This window comes from Olea europaea, chromosome 7 (assembly GCF_002742605.1).
Source record: "Olea europaea var. sylvestris chromosome 7, O_europaea_v1, whole genome shotgun sequence".
NCBI lineage: Eukaryota > Viridiplantae > Streptophyta > Magnoliopsida > Lamiales > Oleaceae > Olea > Olea europaea.
This window is the reverse complement of record NC_036243.1, coordinates 1786192-1799591: the sequence shown is the minus strand read 5'-3', so window position 1 is coordinate 1799591 and position 13400 is coordinate 1786192. Positions and strand designations below refer to the sequence as shown.

General features: G+C 38.4%; 1 protein-coding gene across 6 annotated transcripts; it reads left to right on the top strand.

Moving 5' to 3' along the window:
- Nucleotides 1-587: 587 nt before the first annotated feature.
- Nucleotides 588-12097, top strand: LOC111396658 (COP1-interactive protein 1). Of its 6 annotated transcripts, none has more exons than XM_023023104.1 (10): nucleotides 588-765; nucleotides 858-972; nucleotides 2276-2773; nucleotides 2900-8797; nucleotides 9137-9917; nucleotides 10024-10709; nucleotides 10925-11063; nucleotides 11186-11267; nucleotides 11349-11492; nucleotides 11570-12097. In XM_023023104.1, exons 2-9 carry the CDS (start codon nucleotides 922-924, stop codon nucleotides 11449-11451), a joined length of 8238 nt encoding a protein of 2745 aa, XP_022878872.1. In that variant the 5' UTR covers nucleotides 588-765; nucleotides 858-921; the 3' UTR covers nucleotides 11452-11492; nucleotides 11570-12097. The 6 variants fall into 6 exon arrangements, with proteins under 6 accessions (XP_022878872.1, XP_022878871.1, XP_022878870.1 ...); XM_023023103.1 differs by having other exon boundaries at nucleotides 2276-2782; XM_023023102.1 differs by having other exon boundaries at nucleotides 2276-2786; nucleotides 2889-8797.
- The last annotated feature ends 1303 nt before the right edge of the window (nucleotides 12098-13400 follow it).

Here is a 13400-nt window from a genome sequence, read left to right as displayed (position 1 = left end):
TCTCCACACCTTAAACTATTTTTTTGGTAATGCAGTATGGTAAAGTATTTGTATGGACAATACTATTTGCAGTCGCTCACTGTTGTAGTCGTCTATGTGGCTTACATATGGCAGTTAGTGATTTGATACATTAATTTGATATTTTTTTATTACCTTATAAAACGAATCACTAATCATCACATATGGCGACTACGATAGTGAGCGACTACAAATAACATTATTCGTATTAGTACTAATAATAAAGCAATCACTTCAATAAATTGAAGACGAACATACAATTTTTCCTAAACTTAAATTTGGACGGAAAGTAGTGGGTCTATCATCTATGTTAAACAAAGTTAATGGTCTATTTGACAAAGCTTATAATAAAAATTTTAACGAATTTTAATAAAAATTGATAAAATAAATATTAAAAAAAATAAAATTGTGATTGAAATTAATTATTAGCTTTAACATCAACTTTTTGACCACTTTTTAAGTTTTTTTCATTTTCAATCAAGCGCTGAAAGAGTAGATCCTACTCAAAATTTGACCAATTGAGAAGCCCATTTCCTATATTTTCTTTTCTTTTAATTGTGGAAAGTAAATTCTTTCTTCTTTCCCAAATTTTGCCAACAATACACCAAACGTAACCGCAGGCACAGCTGGGCCAAATCCTACTCCCATCCCTGTTACCAAAAATTTCACCAAACACTGTTTCGGTGTTAGATCTAAGAGACCCCACACACCTTCGATTCTACGCCACCGTCCAATCGCAGTTTTGATGTATGAAATTCTTCTCTCCATTTTATGAATTTCCGCTGATTTTAATAGTTGTGATTGTATTTATCTGTTCTTCCTTTTGTATGAAACTTTAGGGCGATCTGCTTGATTCAACGGTGATTGAGAGCTATTGAACTGTTGAATTGTAAATTGGATTGGATGGACAAAAATAAGAACCGCACCGATCTGCTTGCTGCTGGACGTAAAAGGGTATATTTTTCTCTCCTTTTTCAAAAAAAATAAAAATAAAAAATCATTTCTAGTGGGTATAGGAATTTCTTAGAAATTGTTAACATTATTGAGAAATGGATGGTAATAGTTAAATTTATTTTAAAATGTTAGACCTCTATTGTGCTGGTGTATATTAATCTTTTTCTTTGACTCCTAGAAATGAAAATTAATGTGCACTTCTGGAAATAAAGATGAGTCTGTGTATTTCAATGTGGGAATAGGAGCAGTCTTTCATCGTATCATAAACTTTATATGTTCTTTCATTAATCTTAGGAACTGGCTTCATTCCGTATTTCCAAACTAATGTTTCCATAACCACTGATCAACATTTAACTAGAAATGTGTTGCTGTGTAGTCAGTCATCAGGGAAATTTGAGCGCACGTGTACTATGTGGTTGCATTAAGTTTTTGCTTCAAGTTGTTATCTTATCTTTCAATTATGCTGTCAAAAATGTGGTTTTTTTAAGTATTTAGGTTTGATTAGCGAGAAGGAATTGAAGAGGATGTAATGCAGAGATTAAAGCAAGCTGGATGAAATTGAGAAATGCTATAAGAATTTTGTGTGACATGAAGATCTCAATAAGGTTAAAAAGCAAATTCTATTGAACAAATATTAGACTTGCATACTGAAGGTTGGACTGTTAAAGAATAAAATGCCCATAGGATAACTGAAATTAGAATGCCGTGGTAAATGTGTGGTCATACTAGAATGAGTAAGATTAAAAATGAGAATATATGCCTACAAGTAGAAATGGTACTGATTGAGATAAATTAAGGGGAAGACGACTTCGATAGTTGAGGCATGTCTTGTGTAAACCTAACAAAGCTTCAACTCTTAAGTGTCGTGCGATCTCAGTAGAACATATTATGAGAGGGAGGGATAGATCAAATTAACATGGCATGTTGTTGTTGCTAAGGTTCTAGTTGTTTTGGATTTTCCAAGAGGTAGCAATGAATATAAACGACTGGTTAGAGAGTATGCATTTAGCTGACCCAAATTTACTAGGAATAAGGCTTTGATTATTTGTTGCTGTTGTAATTTCCATATCCAAAAGAATATTGGCAGCTTTTTCAAAAAAATTGTCAATAATTATGATATGCATTGTTTAGACACACTTTTTGGATGTTAAGAATCCTAATTTGGTGTTCGATAGCAGCTGTTTTTTATGTAATTAATACATGTAATTACACAATAGTTTTCCAATCTACGGCTGTTATTATCATCAGGAAACAGTTCGATTCTTTTTATTCAATTTTGACCTGTCGGTTTATCTGTGATCAGCTTCAACAGTTCAGGCAGAAGAAGGATAATAAAGGGAATACTAGCAAATCATCAGGCAAATCCTCTAATTCTGGCCATGATGCGAGTACAAATGCTCCCAGTGAACCGGTGCCAAAACCAAACAAAGTTGCAGTTAGAGAAAGATCTGGGCATGATGCTGAATATCATATTCCTTTGTCAGAGTCCACTGATGATCTGTCAGCGAAGACTGGTATATTTGGAACCACAGAGTTGGTTGCAGGGACTGTCAAGTTCCCATTAGAGGATTCTGGAGTCGCTGAGACCAAGTGGGATAATAGTTCTGGTGATGGACATGATGATGTTGATTTGTCAATCGCACATGGAGGTAGATATTCTTCTATACATCCTGAGGACGTGGATCATAATATGTCAGGAACTTTAGATCTAGTTGTTCCCAAAGAGGAATCTACAGAATCCAGTATATCTTTGCCCATTGGTTTTTCATCCCACCCAGAGAAGAAGCATGGGGAAGAGCAGGTAACAGATGTAGGTTTGTGCCTTCACTTTTGATGGTCTTCTTTCCCCATATAATTTTATATGTTTTTAACACTCTGGTACCGACTTATACTTAATTTCTTCTGGTTGTGGTTAGGGGCTGTGCAGGAAGTTGGCACTTCTGGTGAGATTCAAGTTAATGCTGGCAGCGTGATGCAGCTTGAAGGAGAATCTAGACTTTCTTCAAATGAGTTTGACGACGGTGCAGGTGGCCATATGGTGCCTGTTTCAGGGAGTGTCGAAGTGGCCGAAGTTACCCAGCTGGACACACAACGAGAGCCTGATGATTCTTCGTCATCTGTTGTTGCTATCAATGATGCTGATGACGCTCAAGGGAGGCATGTCACACAACCTTTACCTGATTCAGAAGTAATATCAGCTACAAGTTCTGAGGTGATTGGTCTGCGGAGAGAAGATTTATTATCTGATTCGTCGTTCAGAGAGAAGACAGAAATGGTTTCTGTGTCAGGTGACTATGCTGAAGGCACTCAAGTAAATTTTGGTGATAGTAATGCAGAAAGATCTTTTGAGTTCAATACTAATGTTGCTGAGAAGTCCATAGGACAGAAGAAGGTGAATTTGCCTTCTGGATCTGATGGAAGTTTAATCAGCCTCTCCCAGTTATCAGATATATTACAAAGCCTTGATGAAGATGAATTTAGGTTCTTGTTCATGTCAAGAGAATTATCTTCTGAAACATTAAGAAGTACAGACAACGTGAAGGTGCATGAGCATTTTTTTAATGATGCTTTTGAGCAGATCAAAGAACATTTATATCTGACAAGTTTTGCAAGGGATGCATTTCGCTTACAGATCTCTGAACATCAACAATTTGCTGATGAGATATCGATGGCCAGTACATCACTCAATGAAGTTCAAGGGAAAAATGAAGTGCTTGCCAAAGAACTTGCACAGTGTAGGTCTGAAGTTAAGGAACTTGTTTCTGGGAGGGAAGAGCTCCAAAAGCAGCTTCACTTTTCAATATTCGAGGTTGAAGAACTTTCTGCCAAAGTCAATGAGTTGCAGAATAAACTTGAAACAAACCAAGGAGACTTGTCAATCCTGAATTCAGAGTTGCTTGATTCCAGGAATTTGGTGGAAACTTTGCAGATTAAAAATGAAAACTTAAATCAGAGTTCTAATCTGATGACCAAGGAGAAAAATAAACTTCAAGAGGAGAATGAGCACACTGTGCTTGAGAATGAGAAAATGGCTAGAGAGTTAGCTCAGTGCCAGGCTTCTTTGGAGTTGCTGCGATCAGAAATTATAGACTTGACTGAAAATCTGGCTTCACTTAGAGAAGAGAGGAGGAAGCTTGAGGATGACAAGGAATTTGTTGTTCATGAGAATGAAAAATTGCTTGCTGACTTGTCCAATTATAAGAGGATGGTTGAAGCTCTTCAGGTGGAAAACAAGAATTTGAATGATGTCCTTCTATCAGAACTGGAAAAGAGAAAGGTGCTCGAAGATGAAAGAGATTTTATGCTGCAGGAGAATGAGAAACTATCAAAAGAGTTGATGGACAGCAAAGATTTGGTGGCTGCTCTTCAGGCAGACATCTCCCACCTAAATGGGGTTCTCACTTCCGTAACAGAGGAGAGAAACAAGCTTGAAGAAAAGAAGGAAACAAAATTCAGTGATAATGAGAACCAACTGCACGAGTCAGCAGAACTCGAAACATCATTATCAAGTCCACTGTCCCCACTTAAAGTGAGTAGGGATGGTGAAATTCTGATATCAGAGAAGGCTGCATCTGAATGCCATGCAGATAGACCATCTCAGAATGGACTGAAAATGGACACATATGATGATTCTTTCGGGTTTGTCGTACTGAAAAGACACCTGGAGGATGCTGGGAATGTGATGCAAAAACTTGAGAAGGCAATTGAAGAAATGCATGTTCACTCAACCTCCTTGAGTGGGTCGAGTGGTAAAGTAGTTGGATCTGGAGTATCAAAACTTATTCAAGCCTTTGAGTCAAATAGTCACACTGACGATGATGATTCAGAGGACCCCCCTTCTTCTGAAGACCAAACAACAGGAGATCTATACACTATAGCTGAACGAGTAGCTCAAAATCTGAGAGCACTGCTCAAGGAGTTAATTCTGGATGCCGAGAATGCCAGTGAATTCTGTAGGGGGATGAAGGAGACTAAATTGCTTGCTGCTGGGGCTGGTGCTGAGCTGAGGAGTGACTATGATTCTCTGAGGGAGCACGGTGATCATCTAGAAGAAGCAAACTTAGAGCTTATGGTTCTATATGAAGCTACAAGGGAGCTTGTATGTCACGCTGTTGCAAGAGAGGATGAGCTTGTTATTTTATGTGATGCCTTACAGAAACAAGAGCATGCTCTGAAATCAGATAATAATGAGCTTCGAGAAAAGCTGGTTGACTTTCTGCCCAAAATTAGTGAATTAGAGAGACAATTTGATGAAACATGTCAAAATTCAAATGAAATGGTCACTTCTATCTCCAATCAAATTATAACACTCCAGAAAGAAGTAGTTGAAAGGGAATCAGTACTGGAAGAAGAATGGAGTTCTAATGTTGCTCAGATTCTTCAGAAAGTTGGTGAGTTGGATGCTAGCATTGATCCACTTCGTTCCTCCACCTCATTCGCATTCATAGATAACAACCTGGATGTTGTTAGCCGTGTTGCCATTTGTGTGGATTTTGCCACCCAACTGATTGTAGGTCTGCAAGATCAACTTGAAGCTTTGCACAAAGATCATCAAGCACTGTGGGATGCCTACAACGATAAGCATGAGAAATGTAATACTCTGCTACGCAAGAATGAAATGACTACCAATACATTGAATAGACTTTATGATGACCTCTGCAAACTTGTCGGTGAAGCATCAGGATACAAGGATGAAACTGAAACTGTTTGGTCAAGATGTGACTCGCAAGATCTTTCACATCCTGGTGTTTTTGACACCCTCTTGGAGCAACTGAACACGTTTCTTGGTGAGAGAATGAAGCTTCAGTCTGCACATAATGAACTCAATGCAGAGTTGACGAACAGAGCTAGAGACATTGACAAACTGGAGAAAAGTTGTCTTCAGTCTGATGCTATTTTGAAGTTAGTTGAAGATATTGAACAATCAGTCAGGCCGGAGGGGATTGAAATTTCCTCAGATGAACCTGCCTCACGTCTAGAGTCTCTCATCCGTTTACTAATTACAAGATATAAAGAGGCTGCTGGGAGTTTAAGCATGTCAAGAGAGGAGACTTCTTCTTGGAAAATGCAATTAAGTGATTTGCAGGCACAAATTGAACACTTGAATTTCATTCTTGTGCAACATGAAAATGAAAATATTGTTTTCAAGCAAAGTTTGAGAAGTGCTGAAGAGGATGTAGTTACCCTTACTTTCAAACTACAAGAGAAAGCTGCTGAACTTGAACAGTCAGATCAGCGGGTGTCATCCATTAGAGAGAAACTAAGTATTGCTGTTACAAAGGGGAAGGGTCTGATTTCACAGCGTGACGGTCTTAAGCAATCCCTAGCTGAGACATCCAAAGAGCTGGAGAAACGTTCTCAGGAGCTGCTAGTGAAAGACACCAGGCTTCATGAACTTGAAACAAAACTAAAGGCCTATTCGGAGGCTGGTGAACGCATGGAAGCTCTGGAATCTGAGCTCTCGTACATTCGCAACTCTGCTACTGTATTAAGAGAATCGTTTCTTCTTAAAGATTCTGTTCTTCAGAGGATAGAAGAGATTCTTGAAGATCTAGAGCTGCCTGAGGACTTCCATTGCCGAGATATCATTGAAAAGATTGATTGGTTAGCAAAATCTGTTACAGGGAACTCTTTGCCTCTTCCTGGTCGGGAACCGAGAAGCTCAGTGGGAGGAGGATCATACTTTGATGCTGAATTTGGTGATGTGGATGGCTTGAAGGATAACACAAAGCCCAATCCAAATTCCAGTGATGACGTAAGAAGAAGATTTGAGGAATTGCAGAGCAAATTTTATGGGTTGGCCGAGCAAAATGAGATGCTTGAACAATCATTGATGGAGAGGAACAATCTTGTGCAGCAGTGGGAAGAAATTTTGGACAGGGTAGATATGCCTTCTCAGTTGCGGTCCATGGAACCTGATGATAAGATTCAGTGGTTGGAAAGTGCATTATCAGAGGCTCGGAACCAGCGTTATTCCCTCCAGCAGAAGATTGAAAACCTTGAAACATCTTGTGAGTCCCTAACTGCAGACCTAGTGGATACACAAAGAAGAATGTTCGAGCTAGATTCAGCTCTTCAGCAGGCTAGCAGAGAGAAAGAAATTCTTACAACGAATCTGGAGATTCTTGCTCATGATTATGACGAAATCTCAGAGAAAGCTGCTGGTTTTGAAGTAAACAACAGAAACCTTAATAATGAATTAAGTTTGTTGCAAGAGAAACTGGAACAGAAGCTCAGGTTTGAAGAAGATGTTCGTCTTGTTGAGGCTGCTATAAGCAGACTGCAGGGTTTGGTTAAGGACGTTCTTCAGGATTCTGGTATAGGTGATGTGGTATTTGGTCAGGATGGTATCAAATGTTTTGAAGCACTGGTGATGAAGGTTATATCAGCTTTTCAGCAGGCTAGCAGAGACAAAGAAATTCTTTCGAAGGACTTGGAGATTCTTACTCATGATTATGATGAAATCTCAAAGAAAGCTGCTGGTTTTGAAATAAACAATGGAAACCTTAATAATGAACTAAGTTTATTGCAAGAGAAACTGGAACAGAAGCAAGGGCTTGAAGATGATATTCGTCTCGTTGAGGCTACTATAAGAAGACTGCAGGATTTTGTTAAGGATGTTCTTCAGGATTCTGGTACAGAAGATGTGGTATTTTGTCAGGATGGTACTGAGTATTTCGAAGCACTGGTGATGAAGCTTGTAGAAGGATATAAAACACTTATGTCAGGGAAACATAGTAATGGTGACTCGGCTGACGCACACATTAGTGAAAAAGTTGAGCTCACTCACATTCCAAGAAATGCTGATGAGCAGGATGTAGTGGTTATGGGCAAAAAACTGGAGGATTGTATGGGTGAATTGATATTTTTGAAGCAACAGAAAGATGAATGCGTGCAGAATAATCAATCTTTAGTCCATGATCTTGAAGCACTAGAAATTAAAAAGAATGAACTGCAAGAGCTGCTTAATCAGGAGGAACAGAAGTCAGCTTCTTTCAGAGAGAAGCTAAATGTTGCTGTTCGAAAAGGAAAGTCCTTGGTTCAACAGCGGGATGGCATGAAGCAAGTGATTGAAGAGCTAACAGCTGAGGTGGAGCGCCTGAAATCCGAGATCAAGCTTAACAAAAATGTTGTTCTTGAGTATGACCAAAGGATCAAGGACTTGTCTGTGAACCAAGAAAGGGTGCAAGATTTAGAATCTGAGAATATGTTCCTTAAAGACCGTGTATGCTATTTGCAAGAGAAAGAGAGTAGCTTGAGCATGATTTTAGACACTTTGGGCAATATTGATGTTGATCTTGCACGCAATATTGGCAATCCAGTTGAGAAGCTGAAAGAAATTGGGAAACACTGCCATGGTCTGCAGACAGCTCTGGGTTCTACTGAACAAGAATCAAGGAAATCAAAAAGAGCAGCCGAGCTACTGCTGGCAGAGTTGAATGAAGTTCAAGAAAGAAATGATGTCCTTCAAGAGGAGCTAGAAAAAGCTTCCGGTGAGCTCTCAGAACTTTCCAAGGAAAAGGATTTAGCTGAAGCAGCCAAACATGAAGCTCTAGTACACATTGAAAAGCTGTCTGATATCCATGCTGAGGAAAAGGACAGACAGCTAGCTGAAGTCACGGTGATAAAATCTGTCATGGATCAATTGAGGGAGGAGCTTTTTACCATTGACAATGTATTGGGGGATGTTCTCTCCAAGGACTTGGAAGTTTTGCAGAATACAGAAGCCAGTATGAAATCGTTTCTGGAACTAGGTGATGAGCCTGACTTGAGTGATCTATTTAGTTCCCATGGTAGCATCATTTCAGTAAAACCAGAAAAGAAGGTAAATTATTTCTTGATGTTAAGTTTTATGTATATTGACATCCTTGGCTTTGCTTGACTCATTCTTCAGATTCATTCGTCTTCCATCATTCTTTTTCTTGTTCTATACATTCTTCTAATCTCTTTTATCTTTTTGCCGACAATAAAAATACTGATGAAGATGGTTAGGGAACGAGCTTCTTTTAAATAGTGGAGAGGAGGGATAGGAAAGGGCAATGGTGAAACAGAGAAACAGAGGAGTCAGATATCCTGCTAGTTTTTATGGCCATCTATTCAGGAGAGTCTCACTCTGTAACATACTGGAGCCTTACCTTTTACTTTTGTTGCTTGTCATCCACAGGTTTTAATGCCAGAAATTGGTGCTCTCAAGGAGCGATTGTCCAATCATCAACATTTGCTACACAAAGAAGCGTGTCGTTTATCTGAAGTAGCAAAGACTGTTCGTACAGAAATTTCTTCTCAGAAACAGTCTCTTGAAGCAATGAAGAGAAGTGTTGAACAGTTAGAATCCATTGAGAAAGAGAGGGGTTCTGAATTATTTACTATGCGTAGAAACGTTTCCTTGATTTATGAAGCCTTTAACATTGTGATTTTTGAAATCGAAAATAGGAAGACCCATATGGTTGGAAATGATTTGTCCCTTGGAGCTCTGGAAACAAAGTTAAAGTCTCTAGCGTCTGTTGGAGGAGGTGATCTTACCAGTGATGCCCACACTTTTCATGAGGAAGGCATCAGGACCATCCGAGACAAATTATTATTGGTTATGAAGGATTTCATAAGCATGCAAACTGATATTCTGGAAGTTAGACAGAAGGAGATGAAGGAAACAATATTCAATTTACAGAAAGAACTTCAGGGGAAGGACATCGAGAAAGACAGAATTTGTATGGAGCTTGTTAATCAAATAAAGGTAGCTGAAGCTAAGGCAAGGAATCATTTAGAAGACCTACAGTCTGTGAGGGCTCAGCTACATGATTTACAAAAACAGGTGGATGTGAAGGAAGTGGAGCACAAGGAATTGGAACAGAGAATGAAAGAATCAAAAGATCTGGAAGCCACGTCTGAGGCCTTGCAGCAGAAAGTTAAATCTCTATCGGAGGTGCTAGCTGCGAAAGAACAAGGTCAGCTGAGTGCCTTCTTTTAGCGGCATCTCTATTTAAGTAATAACGTAGTGTCTATTTAGATTTCATCATAATAATTTAGTTACATAATGATATGCTCTTTCAGAAAATGAGGCAATGATGCAAGCACTTGATGAGGAGGAGGCTCAAATGGAGAACCTGACAAACAGGATTGGCGAGCTGGAAAGAGAATTGCAACAGAAGAACAAACAATTAGAAAACCTTGAAGTTTCTCGTGGGAAGGCTTTGAAGAAGCTTTCGGTCACAGTGAGCAAGTTTGATGAACTTCATTATTTGTCTGAAAGTCTCCTTTCTGAAGTTGAGAAGCTTCAGTCACAATTGCAAGAGCGGGATAGAGAGATATCTTTCCTTAGGCAAGAGGTTACAAGGTGCACTAATGATGCACTATCTGCAACCCAAATGAGCAAGAGAAGGAGCTCTGATGAAATTCATGATTTCCTGACATGGTTAGATACACTGATTACTCCGGTGCAGGTGAATGATCTAGGTTCTGATAGTATGAAAGTTGATCAGGTTAACGAATATAAAGAGAGACTACAGAACCAGATAGTGGCTTTTGTGACCGAATTGGAGAATCTTCGTGCGGTGACCCAGAACAGTGATATGCTGTTGCAAGAAGCAAGGGGTAAGGTGGAAGAGTTGACACGAAAAGAACATCATCTTAAGAATTCATTGCATGAAAAGGAGTCTCAATTAACTATGCTTCAAGGTGCCGGAGAGTCTGGACAAGTATCAAGTGCTATGTCGGATATCATGGAAGTTGAACAAGTGGTATGGTATTTAAGTATTTTAGTATTTTATTCGTCAAATTTGCCCAAGTGCCTAGATATAGGTGTGTTTTGCTGGTTTTAAAGTTGGTAGCATTAAGAGTTTCCGATTGTATGTAGCCTTTTGTTATTTTCTTGTTATTTCTTTTCTTTATTTCTCATTGTTTTTACTGGGAATATTATATTTTGGTACTAATCGCTTCTGATCTACTGGTATAGACAAACAAATGGACAGCTCCTGCTACCATTGCATCATCGCAAGTTCGTAGTTTGCGGAAAACTAATAGTGATCACGTTGCCATGGCTATAGACATTGATCCAAGTAGTGACAGGTTGGATGAGGATGATGACGATAAAGGTAATAATGTGCTGTTAAGCTATAGTAATTGAAAAGCATTGTATCGCCTCTGTAAATCCAACTACTTGCAGCTGTTAAGACTCATTTTTCTTTCATTCCTCTGGTTTTTTATTCAATTTCAGCTCATGGGTTCAAGTCGCTCACTACATCAAGACTTGTTCCCCAATTTACGAGACCAGTAACCAATATGGTTGATGGTTTGTGGTATGGTCCAATCTACTTCTATAAAATATATTTGATGTTCATGGTATTCTCATTTATTACTTTTGTATGAATTCTGTCCAGGATGTCATGTGATCGGGCACTAATGCGACAACCTGCTTTGCGACTTGGTGTCATAATCTATTGGGCTTTGTTGCATGCTCTTCTTGCAACTTATGTTGTTTGAGAATCTGACCGAGTGGTCACCTTTTGGGGAAAAAATAGAACGTTAGTAACTGGTCAGCCCCCTCCCTCCCTCCATAGATATATGCCCACTAACGGTTGAGAATTCGTTCACTGTGCAGGTCCTGATGCAAGCTAGGAATGGAGTTGCAGCCATTATTGTGCCGGAGATAGGTCTATAAGTTTGTATTACATAATCATCGAGTTCATTATTCTAGGTTGTTCAATTCATTGTTTGCCAACCTGGAAACTGTGATTTTTCTCTTTTATTATGCAATCACAGATTTCTTGGTTGTCGTCAATAAGGAAAAATGCATTATACAGGATATAGATTGAGAAATGGTTTAACAAATCAAGTTTGTAGGTCTATTGCAGTCTATAGAAGATTAAATATTGGAGGTTGCTTTGCTAAAGTATAGTACCAGTGTACCACAGTTGTTTTATCCTCGATGTTAGTTTTAGATACAAATGTTACCAATATTCGGAGGAGTTTGTCAATGCAAGACTATTAGAACAGAATGTCATCAGGACTGGTTTCTCCACCAACTGAAATTTGATGCTTATGTTCTGAAACCTGGAAATTGTACATGTCTTTTAAAATCGTCTTGCTTCGTTCTTATTCGATTTAGATTTATCATAATTATTCATTATTGGTTGTGCAACATGTATATAATGGTTTATATACACATGATGTTGTGAGATATGATTTGGCTAGAATTTCTTCAATCAAATTTGAAAAAAAGGAAAGGGGGGGTTGACTTTTCAACCATCTTTTTGACATCTTATTTGTATGTAAATCAGCATTTGTTTGACACACTTTATTCTGCCAAATTTGTTTTTTACTAGTGTAATTGGCCCACGTTTGCAGTATGATGTATTCATGTGGAGAAGAATGAGTTGTTTATTAATTTTATGGTATGTACTGGTTGCCAATTGAAATTGGGAAGAAGGATTGAAGGACAAATAAGTAAATTTCATGACAAATTGAGGGCAAGCATGGTAACTAGTGGTAAATGGGTGGATTCTTCAAATTTGTATCAAGTAAGTCAGTTGCTTTTTTTGTTGGCCATTAATGCTTTTACCATTACAAAAATTAAATCGGGGGAAGAAAGGACGTCAAATAGAGAATCGTGCTAAGTATAGAAAAAATTGATAGAAAATTTTGACAGACAACTTATGGCAAGAATTGATTGAAAGATGGAAAGAGGATAAAGAAATAAATTCAATTATTTGTGACCGCGTTAGCGTAGGTAGAAATTCTGTTAAGAATTACGTGTAGTCATGGCTTTTTCCTCAAATATGTACTCATGGCTTTTACCTCGAATGGATGCTCATTATGTAACTTTTTATGTACAATCCATTATATCCTTCCCATGGAATCTTTCATGTCTTTTCATAATTTCTTACAAAATGCATTGCCTGGATTACTTACTATTCATTTTCTTTTGGCACACATTTCGTTATAAATTTCCTAATTTACAGTGCAAAATAAAAGTCAAGTTTTTAAGAACAATTTATCAAGTTTTTAGTAAAAGTTTAAAAGGGCTGTTTAGGTTTTGAAAATAGGAAAGGGTATTATGTAGCACCCTTCAAACCTTAATGTATTTGCTCCATAGTAATAGGTTTATGAATTAACATTGTTCAAGAAAGGGACATGCTACAGAGGAGTGGACTGGAGGAGGGAAAAAACATTGACTTGAAAAAAATCGGCCAATGAGAATCAACTTGGATCTTCAAAATCCTTAACATTTCCTACAGGATTCCCCTCGAATCTTTCTATGCAGGTATTTGAGGTCCAGATCTTTTGCCTTACCAACAGTAACAAAATCAGCCAGTATCCTTTCAACTACTGGTGCCATCTTAAATCCAGTCCTGAAACCTCCACCTCTATCACCACCATCTTCATCACCATCCTCCCCGAAGTCCCCACCAACAATGTCAGTCACAAAATCC